This window comes from Chlamydotis macqueenii, chromosome 15 (genome assembly GCF_036417535.1).
Source record: "Chlamydotis macqueenii isolate bChlMac1 chromosome 15, bChlMac1.mat, whole genome shotgun sequence".
In the NCBI taxonomy this organism is placed as follows: Eukaryota; Metazoa; Chordata; class Aves; order Otidiformes; family Otididae; genus Chlamydotis; species Chlamydotis macqueenii.
The window spans coordinates 5,005,338-5,023,102 of NC_141570.1; the positions used below are offsets into that span (position 1 = coordinate 5,005,338).

Below are 17,765 nucleotides of genomic sequence, written 5' to 3' on the forward strand. Positions count from 1 at the left end.
CGGGGTTGTTTGTCTCCATCCTACTGGTCTGACTGCCTTCCTGTAGGGCAACGATGACATCCAGTGGAGAAACTCCTGAATTACAGCATTTACAGTCTTCTACGTGGAATGGGGTGCTGCTGAGTCTCAAACTGCAATCGAAGAATAAGATCCTGGTAGAGAAAATAACTTTCTCAATAAAGGTTCTGTGCTATATTGAAGGACTCGTGATTAAGTCTTGTGCTGTTCTCCTGACTTCTGCAATACCTATAGGTGTTTTTAAGTGTCTCTTCTTGCTAAGAGGCCCCCCCTCACTAACAAAACCACGATATTAGGAGAAAAAGATTTGCTGTTTGGGGAACGGTTGACAACAGCGTTGCACTGTGGTTAAGACTCACATGGTGTATTCTCACTTCCTTAAAAGGTATTGTTTAATTGTTTTTTGTTTTCTTCCTAAATCCGTGACTCCCCAATCTTTTGGGACATCTTAAGGCTTCTCAACAACCTTAACTTTCTATGAAAGCCCACTCATTTTAGTAGTTTCCCTCAGCGCCCTGTTTTTGTGTTACTTGCCCCAGTGTTTAGTACAGGCCTGGGGCAGGACAAATTATCTGAAGCTTAAGGTGGATTAGATGTTTATGACATACATAATTGGAGGCACAGACAAAAGAAGTAACACAGAAAGGACTGTATAATCTCCTAGAACTGAGAACATGTGCCTGTCTTTTATGATTTCATTTTGCAGCGAGAAGGTCTGGGATCCCAGCCACTGCTAGGTGATCACATACCAGCTGCTTCCAAAAATGTTGGCGATTTTTTCCCCTCTAGTACCTAGTCAGGAGACTGAGGGGATTTTCTTTCAGCTGTGTACTTTGATACTTTAATCCCCAGCCCAGTACTAGATTATTTCAATACGCTTTACAAGGAATTACACCTGACATCAATCACAAAATTAAAATTTCAGGCAGAGAACCACCCGCCGTTGCAGCGTCCTTCAGCAGAGCACAGAGGCCAGGCGTCGGCTGCGCGGTCACAGGCCCAAGTCGCTCGGGAGCAGCTCGCAGGGGCAGCTGGGCCTCAGGCTGTGGCCTGCAGAGACAGACCCGGGTAGGGTTGTAACACCTGGCCTGGTAAGGCATTCCGGACACCGAAGCGCCCTGACCACGCCTGCTCGTGTGCTGGTGTCAGCGATGACACTTTTCTACACCGCGTGACTTTTGCAGCTTGATTGCTGAATCGCTCCAATGCAAAACAGCCGCCGCTGTCTGGAGTTCCCCAGCACGTTACTAACGCCGCGCCCCGGTTACCGCCGCCCCAGGGCGCCGACGGGCCGCTTACGCTCGCGGCCGTTACCTCCCCGCCCGCCCCGCTCCAACGGCCCGTGACGTCACGTGACGTCCGCGCGGCGGACCCGCTCCTCCCACAGCGAGGCCGAGGCCCTGGATCTGGCCCAGGCCCCGCCCCCCGCGAGACCACCCGCCCTCTCGCCTCTGATTGGTGCTTGCCCCGCCTACCCGCGGGGGCAGCCCCGCCTCCGTCCCCGCCCGCGCGCCGTCCCTCCCGGCGCTGCACGCCCTGCTTTGCCTTGAGCCCTGTCGCCCGCCCCACAGGTCGGCTTCTCCAATTGGAAGCGGGACGCGTTGACTGACGCTCCCACAGCCCAATGAGACGCAGCCTCAGCGGGGCGGGAGGGCCGAGCGGGCACCTCCCTCCGCAGGCGGCGGCGCTCCCTGACTGCAGGGGCTGGGGGCTCCGCCATCCCCCCCCGCGCTTCAGCGGGACTGGGGGCGGCCGCTGGCTGAACCCAGGCCGAGGGGCTCGGGGGCATCTTCCCGCCGCTCGGAGGGGAGCGGGGCGGCGGTGCCCCCTCTTCGGGCAGGGCCTGCGGGCCGCACCCCGCTGCCTCCCCTCCCCCCGGCCGGCCGGCCGGCCTCCCTCCGCGGGCCGCACCCCGCCTCCCCTCCCTCCGCGACGTCGCCCAGCCGAGCCGGGCGAAGGGGAATGGGCGGTTCCGGCCTTTAGCCCCCGGCTGCGGCGGCGGCTGCTCCTCCTCCCGGGTCCCAGCGTCTCGCTGGCCTCCGCCCGATGCTGGCGGAGCTGGCTGGGGTCTCGGCGGCGTTGTGAGAGCTCCTGCCGTCCCGCAGCCGCCATGTCCGGCGTGGTGCGCACCCTGAGCCGCTGCCTGCTGCCGGCCGAGGCCACGGGCCGAGCTGGGGAACAGGCTCGGCGGGAGGGCAAGGAGCGGAGCCGGGATGCGGAGCGGGAGGCGCGGCGGCGGAGCCGGGAGATCGACGCGATGCTGGCCCGGGAGAGGCGGGCCGTGCGCCGGCTGGTGAAGATCCTGCTGCTGGGCGCCGGCGAGAGCGGCAAGTCCACCTTCCTCAAGCAGATGCGGATCATCCACGGCCGGGAATTCGACCAGAAGGCGCTACTGGAGTTCCGGGCCACCATCTACGAGAACATCCTCAAGGTGAGGGGCGGGAGGGGGCCCGGGGCGGGCAGCGGCGGATCCGGCCGCCTTCGCCCGGAGCGGTTGGGGATGGAGGCCGGCGCGGGCACCGTGCCGCAGTTCGGGGAGTTTGGGGAGTTTTGGGCCGTGCTGTCGGAGGGGAGCGAGCTCGGCCGGGGCGGTGGCTGCTGCTGCTCCCCCCGGGCTGCCCCGCCGCAGCAGCTCGGGGAAGGAGGGGGTGGTCTGCGGTGCAGGTGTTTCGGAAGGCGTGTACCCATTGTGCGGCTGCGGGAGGGGCTGGATGGGCTGCCAGCGTCGTCCGTCAGAAGGCCCAGATAAAAAAAAAAAAAATGCTTAAAGGAAACTTCCCTGCAAAGGAGATTGAGAAAAAGCTTTGTGGAAACGCAGAGGAAAGAGGATATAGGTGTGGCCTGTGCTCTGGAAAAAACATTATGAGAGCATCCTCTAAGTCAGAATTGGAGAAGCTTTAAGATTTGAAGAAATGAGGAGGAATTTCTGCACCTCTGTAAAGTGCCCTGAGTCTCAGTACCTCGAGATAGGAAGAGAAATGGGAATGGGTCCCTGTATAAGTGTTGTGGCTGCAAGTGGTTGTTACTTGGTACATCTTCCGAAACAAGGGAGTGTAGGCCCTTAGAGCTGGCTAGTGTGGGATGTTATCGAGCATAGCTCTGAAATGGAAATAACTTTGGTTTGGTACCTTCACAAAAAAAAAAAAGGTTTTCTTCAATGCATGTGCAGGCTTTATAGTGCTGGTAATTTGTTTCTGTAGTGACTGGAGAATATAAAGGCTACTGATAGTCTGCAGGTAGCGTCTTTGATCTACAGACAATTAAGGAAAACCAGCCATGACAAATGCTGTCTCTTTCTGGGAAATGACCTTGGATGCCCTGCACAGATAGAAGTGATTATATTTCAGAAAATCCCTGAAGATGCATAAAAAGCTCACTTAAGAATGTGTATCTTTTCATCCCTGTAATCTCTCTCTAAAAGAACTGCTACTTCCCTGCCTGTGTTTTTCTGTAGGACTGTCTCCATTCTTATGTGGCATTGATTTTTGAGGCTCTGTGAGATTTTGCAGAAAATTCAAGGAAAGGGAACTGTGCAAATTAGCAATAACAAGAGTTACTTCTGAATTTTCAGATTTGTTTGGAATAGAAGCTTATTATGCACTTAAGTGCACACACACAATTACTCTTGTTTTTAAGAATGCCACTACTCTGTGAAGGGCTTTTGCTTCTGTTAGTGAACAGGAAAATTGTTGACTAACTTTCTTTTCCTTTTTTTTTTAGTCCGTTTTCAGGAGTATGTATGTGTATTGCAGGAGCCCGTTAACTGCAGGAAAGCTGAAGCCCAGAAGCTTTTCTTTCATTGAAGTTATGCAGCAAAAAGAGTATTATGAGTTTTTATCTATACACCTAGAAATAAGGAGCTTTATTGTAGAGGTCTTAATGCTTATTTTGGTACTGCCACTGATTTATTTATTACTCTACTTGTTTAAAGTAGTAGCAAAGGCTTTTAAGGAAGCAATTTGTGAAAACGGAAAAGTTGTCTAAGCAATACTAATTATGGTAAAATCTTGTAATATTTTATATATGCAGAGCTTTCAGCAGTAGAACTTAGTGTGCTTTGGAAAGGAAAGTGTCTCCATCTTGTAGCAGGGGAAGCTGAGTTATGCACTTGAAGCACTTGTCTGCTGGGTGGCTTTGGGCAAATTTGCAGAAGTTAGAGTAGAATCCAGGTCCTCAAGGTAGCAGTCAGGTGTTCTGATTTCAAGACTGGCAGTTAACGACACTTCTTGGACTGTTGTCAGCTGAACACCTTTTTAAGCCTCCTAATCATCAAATTAAAATTTGGAAGTGAGTTAGTGTGGTTCAACAGACAGCCTTTTGGCCTTGCAGTTCGTGATTTGGGAGTGTAAAGTTAGGCTACCCTTCTAGGTACACGGACAGCATCTGTCACACTCTTCCTTCTCTTATTTCTCTGGATGACAGAGATGACTCTTCCATGTAAGAAGAATACAGTGTCCTCTTCACCCATAGGTTTGGGGGATTGGCTTGGGAATGGTCGCTATAGAAAGAGTACGCAGAAGGAGGAAGAGCAAACAAAGGGAACTACATGAGTTTTCTGGTGGGAAGGAGGTCTGAGTGGAGTGTGGGGAGAAGGCAGTAGATGTTCTGTTTGCTTTTTGCTCATCTGAAAGAAACCTGATGGTGACTTGATATTCTGCAGTAATCATCAAGGAGAAATCAAATACCAAGATAGAATTACAGGGCTTTCAAAAAAGAGTGATGTTGTCAGTGCATTTATTTTAGGGTAATTGTGTAATACTTTCTTGAATTAAATGCTGTTCTGTAGAAAACCATAAAGTGTTTCAAGTAAACTTATTTTGCTTCTTTGATGTAAATTGTCAAGTGAACCTGATTGCCATTGTTTGTATAACAAAGTGTTTAGACTACAGGTTCTCTTCAGTTTTTTCAGGAAGTTCAGACTAGAATGATCGTTCATTAAGAGTAAATGGAGTGGAGATCACCGTGTATCTAACTTACAAGAAAGGATACAAGATGAATTTTTATAATACGATACGTGGACAATGTGAAATGAAAATGATCCTGTTGAATAGCATGTAAATCTGTTTGACGCTGTGAAGTACAGCTGCAGCAACCTTGGCCCCTTTTTCCACACAGTGCTCAGCATGGCCAAACAATGGTTCTGTTAAGCTTCTACAACACTGAGATCTGAGTTAGAAATGCAGTGTAAATCTCTGGGATTAAATGGTCAATTTTCATTTTCCAACCATGACTAAACTTCTCTCTGAAGGAGGAGGATTACTACTCTCTCAGTAGTGCTTGGTAATTCTAAAGTGCTTATTGCAGTAGTATTTGGGCAGTCTGTACAGCTTACGGAGAATGAAGGAACTGATTCAGAGAACAGAACCTAAAACCTCTTCGAAAGTCATGGTGCGAAGTATGAATTGACATTAGTGTCAGCTTCCACTTTATTTTGAGTTTTCAGCTTCTTGCTTTTCTGATATCTTAATGCTGAGTTCTTTCCTTGCCCTGTTCTTTCTGTTTCTCATCTCCCACTTTGGGAAACCCTAGTTAGAATACTGAAACGAAATAAATCGGTGACACAGAATTTACTTTTCCATTTAGTACAGGTGATGGTTCAGGGCCTTGCTCGCTTTTTCTGGCATTTGTGGGACGGTCTTCAAATACATTGGTTTTGCTTTGGTTTAAGGTAAATAGTCATCGGTTAACTAGGGTTTTGCTTGTTAATCGAGGCTAAGTTTCAAAGTAACTTTTTGGAACTTTTTGATGATTGAAGTGAAAAGCAGCAGTGTTAATGTTCTGGTATGAGTACACAGGCTTCATGGCTTTAGCACGCCCACCTGGAAAAGGAAAGTGGATAGGACAGGGCTCGCTGCTGCGGCATGAATTATAAGGCAGCTCTTGGATATATAGAGGCACTTGGAAAACTTTTGTGGACCTTTAGTTTCAAATCTAAGAAATGGCTGGTGGTGTTGCATGAGCGTTTTGATGCCTTCCAATGGCAGCTGAAGGAGTAATCTTTTGACACCTTCCAAAACATGGGTTGGCCTTGCTACTCTTGTTGGTTCCTTTGATAACAGTTCATGAATCACAGCTCTCATGTTCCATGTCTAAATTTTTGTTTGTTTGTTTGTTTGTTTCAAGTATGAGAACATTGTGCTGCTTGAAAAAACCTGGTTGAGCTGCACAAAAAAATAGTTAAAGTAATCTACAAACACCAGAGTGGTACTTGCACCAGCTTGTTTGGGAGATCTCAATCTGAAGAGAGGAAAGAATTCAGCTTTTAAAAGTCTGAAATATAATCTGTTGAGATTTTGGTAATGTTAGCTTCCATGTTGAAAATGGGAAGGCCAGCTCAAGGTTTCAGTACATCTGTGGGCGTTTTCTTGTTGTCTGTGGCCTGAGTTGTGATGATTGACTAAGGAATTGAAAAGCCTGGAATTGCGGAGGAAAGGACTACTCAGGAAATGATGTGTAACTTCATTTGTGGGCTCTGGGTGGGAAAAAACAACCAAAGATTTTGGACATGAAAACTCCCTGAGGTTGTGTCTTTGACTTTTGAGCGCAGTTGCAGTACATGTGGGCATACCCGAGAGCGTTTCTCCTCGACAGCTTGAGTATGAGTGACAGTAAAGCAGGCAAAATGAGTAGCCTGTGCTGAAGTCCATTTTAAGAAGAATTTTTGAGTTCTGCAGCCAATACTAAACCTAGACTGCTGCTGCTTCGTTGTTGCAGGTACTCTGTATGTCTTGAATGGGCTGATGTTGTGTTTATGGTCTCTGGCTATAAGGTAGTTGTATCTTGTGCTTTTACTGTTTAGTGTTTATTTTAACATGAAAAAATATTTACAAAATTATGTGGAAAAGAAAAAAAAATCCTTATGAGTCTTGTTGGTCTTCCCGTTCTAGGTTCATTTAATCAATGAAACTCTTACTAAATTCCAGTTGATGTATTTTCTGTGTCTTAAGTGTAAATTCCATTAGCTCTGGTGGTCTCTTTGCACTTGGGATATCTCTTGGTCGGGCTAGGAGAGAGCAGTCTGTCTTCGTCATGGTGGACAGTGGAAGAGGAGTAGTGGTCAATAATAAATGATAAATATTCATTATTGTTCCAAAACAGAGCTTACAATGCTCTTGTGATGGAGTCATTAGTATTGCAGAATGAGTTAGTCCCTGGAGACTGCAGACACACGCTTTGATGTTTTCCAGACAAAAGTTTAGTCACTTGAGTGGCTAAATTTGGGAGCTTACATTGTATTCAGTTGGTTGAATTTAAAAAATTATGTATTTTTATAATTAACATGGGAACAGTGTCGGCAAAATAATCAGCAAATTGTGCTACTAACAATGTTTACAAGAAAACTCTAGAGCAAAGGAAAACTAGTACATTGTTTGAAAAAGTAAGTTCAATACAAATACAAGAGAAAAAGCTAGAAGGAGTCAGAGGCTGTAGAGTTTCCAAATGAGTTTCCTTCACTTGCGTGGGGTTGTTTTTTGTCTTTGGTTTTGTTTTTTTTTTACCTTCGTAGGGGTGAGCAACTGGTCTTATCCTAGTGTTGAAGGCTCCTCCCTCTCTACCCTTCCCCTCTGTCTGAGCACATCTCATGGGTACTGTGGCAGGATATTTGAGGGCAACATGACAGGGTCTTGAAAATCTGATGGGAATACTTTTGGAACTGCAGATGCTGCTTCCGCTCTATTGAAAGTGTGGGCTAATTATGAACTAGATCTTAGTGTGGTGGTCTCGGGAGAAGGAGAAACGTGGTAGTGTAATTCTGCAAACATTAACTTGGAACTTTTTTTAAGCTCCTGCACCAGTGGTCACCTCTGAGGTCAGTCATCTCTCTACTTTGTATCTGCTTGCAAGTAAAGATTGCAGTGAGAGTGTTTTTCTTCTGCTGCGTTTGTCGTCATTTTTGCTGGATTCAGTCAAAGACAAGGACTCTTTTCAGAGTTTCCAGACAAGCAGACATCACTGCTGCTCCCAATTCAGAGATTCAGTGGCTAATCCAAATGTTTCTTAGTGTTTGTGTTCTTGTGGACTAAGTAAATGACACTTTCCCTTTGTTCTCATTTTTATTTGTGTGTTGGGCTGGAAGGTAGGTCATCTTTACTGTTTACCCTGCGCTCACCTGGGTAGTACAGGAATATGTGAATGGTGGAAATACAGGCATAGCTGTTGAGCCTTTTCATTGTCTAACTGGCCTAACTGGTGCTGCTCCCACCCTGCCCTTGTGTCTGTCTCGCCTAACAGCAAACTCTCATAGGCAATGGAGGCCACTTCTTATATAAAATAACTAAGTTTTGGTGATGTTTGCTCACTGGATTGGCTTGTGGGTTCAGATGAATGGCAAATCTATCAGGCAGGAGCGGGTGGAACTACCCTACCAGGGATGATGCCCTTTTTGATGGTCCCTGGTTGCTAGCCTGACTGCTCTGTAATATGAACCCTTATCCCTAGTGATGTTGGTTCTTGGCTACTGTTTGGTTATAACATTCCAAGGGCATAGATCAAATAAAAACACTGTTAATGCTTTTATGATAGCATGCTGTAAAAATCTGATTGTCTTACTATTACTTCGTTAGTAGTAGATCATCATCTTCGTAGTGTTCCAGACAGCAGTTTAAAAAAAGGCACACACGGCTATATTTGCAAACACTGACAACTTTATTTTTAAAAATGGTATTTGAAAATATCTTTATTGGAAGGTTAAAAGGTGCTTTCTAAAAATACACATAGGTTACATTTTATCATCTCTCTTTACGTGCCAGTGAGCGTTGCCGCTAAGTCCAGTCCCATCTATGGCTGTGTGATTCAGCTTTTTGTCTCTTGTCGTGGCACCAGTGATCGTGAAGCTGTTGCAGTTTTTCAGTACAGTTGGACTCGCTGGTCCAGCTGGGCCTCTGTTGTACAGCTGCATCGCTTCGTACTGCTCCACTGGCACAAAGGATGTATGAGAAATATCTTGCTGAGGTGGGAGCACTCCTTTTGGCGTTAGTTCTGATTTATATTGGTCTCTGTGAATTGTGGTCCCCAGACTCTGCCAGTTCCTTCTCACAGGAGGAAACACGTTTGAATCTCCCTGTTGCCTGCAATGTCCATGTTGGTTTACAGCCACAGGAGAAGACAGTATTGCCTTTTAGCTGTCACTTGGAGTCCCCTGATCAAGTATTCAGCAGTGATCAGCGCTTTACTCACACCAACAGTTTCCATAGGTGCTATGGACGTTGGAGATCTCAGGCTTTGGTGTGAGGTTGAGCAGTTTATTAATGGTAAAACCTTGAAAAGTAGCTGCCGCGGTATTTCATGCGTAACAGTTACTCTGTTGTCTGTGATCTTCTAGCCTGTAGTAGTTCCTTAAAATTATTTTGAGAAAATAGGAGACTTTTCTATTTGTATACAAACTCTAAGTAGTTTTGCAAGTTCTCTGTAGACACTTGAGTAGAATAATTAAATCTTTTGATGACTTGGCTGTTGGTCTGTGCATGGGAGAACCTGCCCTTGCTTATGAGCAAGTGCCCCCCCCAACCTATTGTTTCCATTCTGTTCCGCGCATAACTGTGGTGCGTTTGCTCAGCCCCTGCGTTCGTCTGTCTAGCAAAAAGTGTAAGATTTTAAGGATAACTAATCCTTCAAGTACTGGAGTATGTGACTAATTTAAAACATGAATGTTGTGTTTTATATACTAATGTAACTACTGATGCAAGACATTCTTAAGTCAAGCTGCTCTTTAAACCCTGCAACACTTCTTTTCATGTATTGGCAGGCATCACAGGCTTCAAGTGACATTAGCTGGTGATAACCTTTCTAGTATTTCCCACAAAATCATTTAATTAGTTATTATTTTGAAAAAATATTCCAGGTTGTCTTGTATTTTAAGGCTAGAATGCTTTCAAAAGTAAAGGAGAAAAAAATATATTTGAGTCAGTCCTAGTAATGAGCGTTTGTGCAAATGCTCGTAAAACCTTCCTACTGCTGGTGAGTAGCAAACATTCTGCTTAGTGCCAAACAGCTGTGCTCTGTCAGGCCAAGGATCTTGTACTTTGCCTGACATAAAAAAAAAAAAACAAAAAAAAAACCCAAAAAAAACCCTAAAAACCAACCCAAAACCAGGTAGAAGAACAAAGCAATGCTACACTTTGGTATACTCTTACAGTTGCTGACAAGACTTCGGTTTTGGAAACTTCTTGAGCCAGGAGTTGCATCTGGAATGTAATCGAATAGTCCTCTTTGGACCTTTCTTCCACCAATTTGTTGTGATTGTTTTCTGAGTCTGTTTATACTTTTGGCCAACATCCTATGTAAATGAGCTTGTCTCAATGGGGGGTGTAAAGGAAAAACCCTTCTGTTTGATAGCTGTGTTGCTGCACCACTCATGTAACAAGGGGTGGGGAAAGAATAATCTTCTTCTCCCTTTCTGCAAGTGGTTTGTAATTTCTGTAGGTTTCTGATATGTCATACCTTAGTTATCTTTTTTGAAGCTGTAGCTTTCTAGATATCTTTCATGTTTGCTTCTGTGTAAGATACTGTACTTCATGAGTTAGATCGTGTGTTAAGCTCTTGTTTTCTTATTCTATCCTTTTCTTATTCTGCCTTATCTCCATTCAGATTTTGTCTATGCCAGGGATTTATATAGTGACGTGAACATGTTAAAAATTATTAGGGAAGGAATGGAACAGAGAACTTCCTACTTTTCCTCTCTAACTGGTGCTTCCAGGATGCTGCTGTTTTGCCATTTTCTGATGCCTGACGCTATCCTTATCTGTGAATTTTAATTCTTTCCACTTGTGCTTATTCTGTGTCCTGCTTTGATTGCCACACAAAAGCTTTAGATCAGTTGAACTATTCGGAAGTTTGTTTCATATCAAAAGTTGTTGCCACTTTTTATTTGTGTATTCCAAATTTGAAAACAAAGTGGTAATTGACAGTATTCCATCTTCTGAATGAAAGACTGAATTGATATTTTTCTGTAGTAGTAGAAAACCAGAAAAATGGTCGTAGCAGTGTTGGTAAGGTTTACTGTGAAGTGAGCACTGCAATGAAAATAGTCTGCTGTTACCTCCGTTGTTAAAACTGGAGAGGGAGTGTTTACATGCTATAACACTTTTTTTTGTGTTTTTTCTTCTTATTTGTACCAATGGTGTCTGAAAATTCAGTTTTAATAAGTATACTTTATTATTAAATATATTCAACTATTCTGTTCATTCTATAATAAATGGAAATTCTAGGAATTTTGATTAAATTTAGTGTTCTAAATGAAATCTTTACCTCTGGGCATCAACAGTGTGTATAAACTTTTAAGCAGTTTTACCTATAGATGAAAGTGACTCTCTGGCTATCTCCCATGATGGTCTTTTTGGAGGAAAGAGGTATGGAAAGTGTTTTGAATGTGTTTCCAGAAGGAGGGAACTTGTAACTGCAGATTAATGGACAAGGATTATCAAATACTTGTCGCAGCTGCAAAAAACCAGTGTTACCAGTAACCCTGAAATACAAGAATAACAATACATGGGATCTAAATTTGGGAATTTCTCTGTTTCTCTTCATCTTTGGCATCTGCTTGTAGCATTTATAGAACTGTTTTGTGGAGATGGAGAAATGTTAAGTTTAGACTCACTTTACTGGGGATCTTGCTGAGTCACAAATACTTTTAACCGCTAAGAGTTTGAGGGAAGAAACATTGGCTATTTTGCTTGGTTTAGGTGTATATCTCAAAGCTGGTGTGCTCTACAAATTCTAATTTTTAGTGGTGCTGTTCCTGTGGATATGCATAGGACAGCATTCTGCTAACGCATTTCCTATTTTTGTTCTTCACGCAGTGTTTAAAATCGGCCTGCTATCTGTGTCTGTATATGTTTTGTCAGTGCTGATGTCTCTGCATCCGAATCTGCCACTCTGTCCCAGGTCAGGCTCAGTGTGTGATTTGGTGTGGCCATTTGCTCTCTCAGTCAGTCAGAGGAAGGTGGTGGTGCTCTGCGCTCCCCATGGGTGGGTGACCTTGTGGTGGTTCACGCACTCGCACAGGCGCTGTGAGGGCCGAGTTGAGTTCCCTCTCTTGCCCTGGGGAGGTTTAAACCTGCATTTCCGAGGGGAGAATTTCCAAGGAGCAGCAGCCAGCAGATAAGTGACTATTCTGGGACTCAGCAGTCTCTGCGCTCTAAATTGAAACTCTCTTCCATGGTTTTCTCCAAACAAATGATGAAACTTTCCTTAACAGCCTCTGGAGATCCTCCAGTGGGAGCGGGAAAAGGCAGAGCGAGGGTGTGGAGAAACGCGCCCAGAGCGAGGTCCCACTGCTGCTTTATGGAACAGGAATTGCGCGGTCTTGCCGATGCGGTAGCTGTGAGATGGGTAAGGGTTAAATCAGTCGGAAAGCTGTAAGATAGAAAAGCTGGAGCTGAGCTGGGCGAGATGGCTGCGGAGAGCTGGAGCCGAAGCAGGTGAAAGGTCAGAGCTGGCTGTGTGGGCTGGGAGGTCTGAGAGCTGGGGAGAGGGTGATGGCCAGCTGACACAGTGCTGATTAACTGTTTCTGGCCATAAGCACCGCTTCTCACTGAACAGAAACAGAAACATTAAATACCTAGAAATAAAACAGAAACAATAAATAACTAGCATTAAATACCTAGAAATAGCCATGCCCCGCCACTCTTGGTTACAGTGATGCTTTGGAAAAATCTCAAAGTTCTCAACTGTGGGTAGCAGGGGGTTGACACTGGCTTTGGATTGCACCCCGGATGGCATTCTGTGCAAGTGAGGGGTTTGCAAAGTGTCTGAGGTCGAGAGACGTAGTGCAGGTGTCTGCAATTTAGAGAGAGAACTTTCTAAGTGTTTGTTTTGTTTTTTTTCTTCATGCTTACACTTGTTGACACCATTCAAATAAAGCAGATTTAGAGGCTTCTGTTCATAGAGGGATAAACTCTGTAGCTAGGAATGAGAGGTGGCTTTGGTCTGTATGACAGAGTTACTAAATAGTTACGCCTGGAATTTAAAGCAGCAGTTTGTAAATCTATTCAATTTTACACAATCGTATTGTGGAAATAAATTCTCTACTTTATAAAAAGAAAGTAACAATCACTGGAGAATCATACATATTTACATTTGGGGGAAACTGTGCTTCAGGAACACTGTTGTGTAGTGACAACCACGAGGCTTGGCTTTGAGTTCCTGTTCTGTGACACTCATTGCAAGTTGCTTCTCACTTCCATCTCCAATCTTAATTTCCATTGGGAAAGGCACTGTTTTTGTGTGGTGCTGTTAAAGGATAGGAAAGGTGAAAGGTTCAAGTGTTAGGAAAGCGTATGTGCAGTCTTGAGAGCTTAAAGTGTGCAAAAAAAAAGATCAGCCCAATAATGTGGGGTTCATGTGAGTATTTCTGGAAACAGACCTTCAATTGTGTTTTTTAATTTTATTTATTTTCATAAACTGTAAAACCGAAAGATCAATGCATTGAGAAAAGTAGTTCAATATAACCCACAGGTTTTGCTTGTGATTTAGATGGTACTTGAGATGCTAAGCCACCACTAACAGATCTATGCGTTATTAAAATGATGCTTGCTGTTGAGAAATAAGTGTTGGCCATCTGGAGCTATTTAGTATAGGTGTAGTTAGATTCAAGAAGTTTCAAAGTTACTTAATCTCATGTGTTTGACTTGTTGCCATATGAAATTAAGTTTCTATTAAAAATCCAAAATGTGAATTAAACAGTTTCAGTAATCCCAAGTTAAATTTGAGAACTAGATCACTTTATTCCCAGATTTTTTCCCAGAATTAGACTGCCCACGCTTACCTGTCATGACTTCTTAGCAAATGTGTGGCAAACTCAAAAAGTAAGCTGATGCTGACAGAAAACTTTACCTGCTTTACTGAGCCAAATAGCTTGAAATCAATGCAGTGTCTCCAGTTCTCTTGTTGCTGCGCTTTCCTACTGGATGTCACCATTTGGGTGAAAGTGTCTCAACAGAAGATGCTCATTTACAGCAAATCTTCAAGAAGTCTGTAAAGTGGGATAGCTGTGTTATGTAGCATCCCAGTAGATAGTGTCAAAATCATGCTTTACAGCAACATGCTTTTTTGGATCTTGCTAGTTTGGTATTGCTATCTTTTCAGCCTAAATGTTTAGTTGGTGGATGCATGCAGCACTGGAAGTGACTATTTCCTCAATTTTGGATGCTCAATATTGTTTGCTTCACAGAATATACAGTATGTTCTTTCAACAGTATTTTTTTAATGTTCTTCTGGTGTCCTAATGCTTGAGAAAGCTAGTATGTCCTTTTTGGTGTCTAAAACCCAAATGCAAAGAAAAAGATGGAAGAATACAGTTTCAGGCATGGTGTTACTTTTAAAACAACAGCTACGAGGATTTTACATTAGTTTCCATACACTTTTCATATGCATTTCATGTTTACTTGTATTATCTGTTGGTAGTATTGCTTGTTGCCACTAGCTGTTGCTGCTAGTATTTTTTTCCACCTGGAGGAAGCTGGAAAAGCAAGCTCTTTCGATCTTATTTCTGTTAGAGATGTTGCAATAAACAATGTTGATGATTCTCTCCTGAGTTCAGCCTCACCAGAATAGTATAAAAAAAAAATACTTAAAGTACCTCTGAGTCTTCTTTCTTTTATACTTTTAATGTTTTTATCACTGACTTTATTATCTGAATCATTCTTTAGGGCTGCAGGGTTCTGGTTGATGCACGGGACAAACTGGGGATCCCTTGGCAGTACACCGAGAACGAGAAGCATGGAATGTTTTTGATGGCTTTTGAAAACAAAGCTGGAATGCCCGTAGAGCCTGCCACCTTCCAGCTGTACGTACCTGCACTGGGCGCGCTGTGGAGGGATTCGGGAATCAAGGAAGCCTTCAGCCGTCGGAGCGAGTATCAGCTGGTGAGTATGTCCATCTTCGTGGTGGGAGGAAAAAGGTTCCCTGCTGTATACATCTCTCTTCAGTTGAAAGATTGCTTGCTACGTGCAAGATTTAGCCGTCATATGAGCTGTTTGTAGTAATGTTGTAAATCTGAGCACTTAAGCAGCAGAAACAAGTGGTAATTGGAGCCAAACTTGAAAAACTACATGGCAGTAAGAGGGAGTGGAAAAGTGCATATGACTGGATAAACTGGAAGACCTAGAGGAACCAAAAAAGGCAGGAATTGGTTGAACTAAAAATATGTTAGCAGCTCAGTAGGTCTGTTCATAGTAGGTCACTGATGAAGGCACACTTAATTTGTAACTTTCCAGTCCTGCCAGCTTGCACTATATTGATACTGGCAAACTATTCCTGCATGCAGATCTTTTGAAGTGAATGCAACACCCATTCCGGCTGCTGCTCTTTGACTGTTTCTTTTCATCCTGACATCTGCAAGTGAAATTTGGACAAGCAACTGAAAGATGACAGCTTAAAAAATGTGCTATCTTCCTTGCTTTCTTCTTATTAGATTTTCATGCGCTTGTGCCAAAAGAGCTGCATTTCTGGTATGGAATATATTTCTGACAGCTGTTCATAATCCGGTCCTTTTTCTTCCCATGTGCAAGATGATGATGCTTTTTTCTCTCTTTTTCTTCTCTATTCAGTGAAACAAGGTACTGATCCATGCAATTCAGTACCACTGTTACTAGTTCTTGAAAGAACATATGGGATGATATCCTAATTGTTCTAATGTATCTTCATGTTTTTAGCATATTAATTATGCTTTAATCTGCAGGCAGAATTCTTTCGTTTGGATGTCCTGTCCCCAAATTTCATTTGGCTTATCTTTAAAAAAAAAAAAAAAGATAGATAAAGGTGAAATTCTTCATGCTTGGATGTGCTGTCAATGTTTAAATAGAGGTTAAAAACCTGGCTTTGTAAAGTCTGCCTTAGATTCTTACGAAGGAACTCAATATAGCTATAGAAAAACTAGTGAAATTCAGCAGTTAAATTCTCGTGGTTTGTTTCCTCATGCTGCTCCTCTGCATGGGTTCTGTAGTGTCTAAGTCTGTAGCTAAATTCATGTTGCATCCCGTAAGTACTCATCTGTCTTCACTAATAAGATGCCTGTTTGAGCCTTACTGCGTATTTTTAAAATCTGTCTCTGAAGTATTTGGACTGATAAATGGCTAAAGGATAAATAAAATGACTAGGTAAAACTTTCACAGGGTGATTGTATAAACCTCATTTCCTTAGGCTATAAATGTAACAATTTCTGTGTTACAGCGCTGGGGATGAGGGGGAGAATGTGCAGAGGAGGGAGAAGATAGATTAATTGTTCCGTAGTTTGTAGCGTCTGTAGGCACAGGCTGAGACTTTGCTGTTCTAAGCACTGTTCAAACGTGGAATAGAAAGATAGTTCATGCCATAGGGAACTTGAATTCAACACGAGACAACTACTAAGAGAATTTGGTATAACAAGCAATAATTACATCAGCAGCCTGTTAAGAGTTTGTTTTTGTTTTCTGGGAAATGCTATGATCAAGCATGGATTTTATTTTTAGGGGGAGATTCAGATAGGGATCATGAGGGAGGTTCATTCCTGTGCTGGTTAGCAATAAAATTGCATCAAACTGGAAAAAAGAAGTCCAGTTTGTTGAATAAATAGCATTCCAAGACTAGTAGGCCTACCTCTGCATTCTCTGGCTTTGAGAGCAGGATTAAACAGGAAATGCCAAAAAAATAAAAAAGCCCCACAAAAACTAAACATACGGGAATGCAAATGATCATTTAATGTACTGTCATCTTCAACGTCATGGTATAGTTCTATGATGCATCTTTCTGGATGGTGTCCATATAACCTCTTTGATGTTACTGGGGCACCTGGAACTTCTGCAGGCACCAGAACTGTTCACTTGTCAGTAGTGCAACGGTAGGACATGCTACAGAAATACTGTGTAACTCAGTCCCAGTGCTTGCATCTGTGACACTAACAGCTTGAAATCCTGGGTGCTATTAATTAACTGTGCGGGCTGCATCACTAGGAGATTGTGAAGTACCTAAATTGTAAATAAAAAGTACGTACTGCATTTTTTTAAAATGCGACTGTTCTCAAGGATACAAATGCTACTTCTGGATTCATCACTAAACAAATTAAGACCTTAATAACCTGAACAATTCCAGTGTCTCACTTTTAGGTTCAGCAGAAGTCTGATTCCATGAGTACATGGGAACTAGCAGTAGTACAATTTCTTTTAAATAAATAAATAAATTAAATTAAAACTGCATACCTTCTTAAAGAAAGCAGGTGGTTTAAGGAGGTGCCTTATTTATACTTGCATATGATGTATATAAACCTGTACTTTCATTTAATTTAAACCCTTGCTGGATATAGGCTCATGTAAATAAATAAAGCCAGATATAGTGGACTCTGAGAAAATAAATCTGTTCTGGACTGATTTTAACTAAAGCTAAAGAAAACCTCTGCTTCAGCACTCCCTTTCTTGTTTAGTATAAGTGAGCTATTAAATAGCATATGCTTAGTTTTAACTGAATTTATTATCTTTATAATAGTTTTAAATCATCACCAAAACTTGAAGCTTTACATTAGTATGATCTTTCTGAATGTTTCTGGACAGTGTTTGAAATGATGACCTTGTTTAGCACTTCCATTTTCTTCACCCTGGTCTTACTGCCAACTGAACACCAGTTCTTTTTTATTGTCGGTCTTGTTTTGGCTTCTAAGGCATAGGATTATACTGGTCTGCTTTTGAATTCTCTATATTTATCCAGGAAGTTGTAGGACTTTGTTTAAAAATAAAAACATGTTGGTTGGTTAACTGGAGCTGAAACTGCAGTGTACA

The 17,765-nt window shown here is 43.0% G+C and overlaps 1 protein-coding gene across 1 annotated transcript in view; it reads left to right on the forward strand.

Annotated features, from left to right (window-relative positions):
- The first annotated feature begins 1,719 nt into the window (after positions 1-1,719).
- Positions 1,720-17,765, forward strand: part of GNA12 (G protein subunit alpha 12) — a 37,971-nt gene continuing 21,925 nt past the window's right edge. Inside the window, exons 1-2 of the mRNA XM_086759335.1 lie at positions 1,720-2,449; positions 14,667-14,882. Coding sequence (XP_086615461.1) covers positions 2,129-2,449; positions 14,667-14,882 — 537 coding nt within the window. The 5' untranslated portion in view covers positions 1,720-2,128. The remainder of the gene's footprint in view (positions 2,450-14,666; positions 14,883-17,765) is intronic.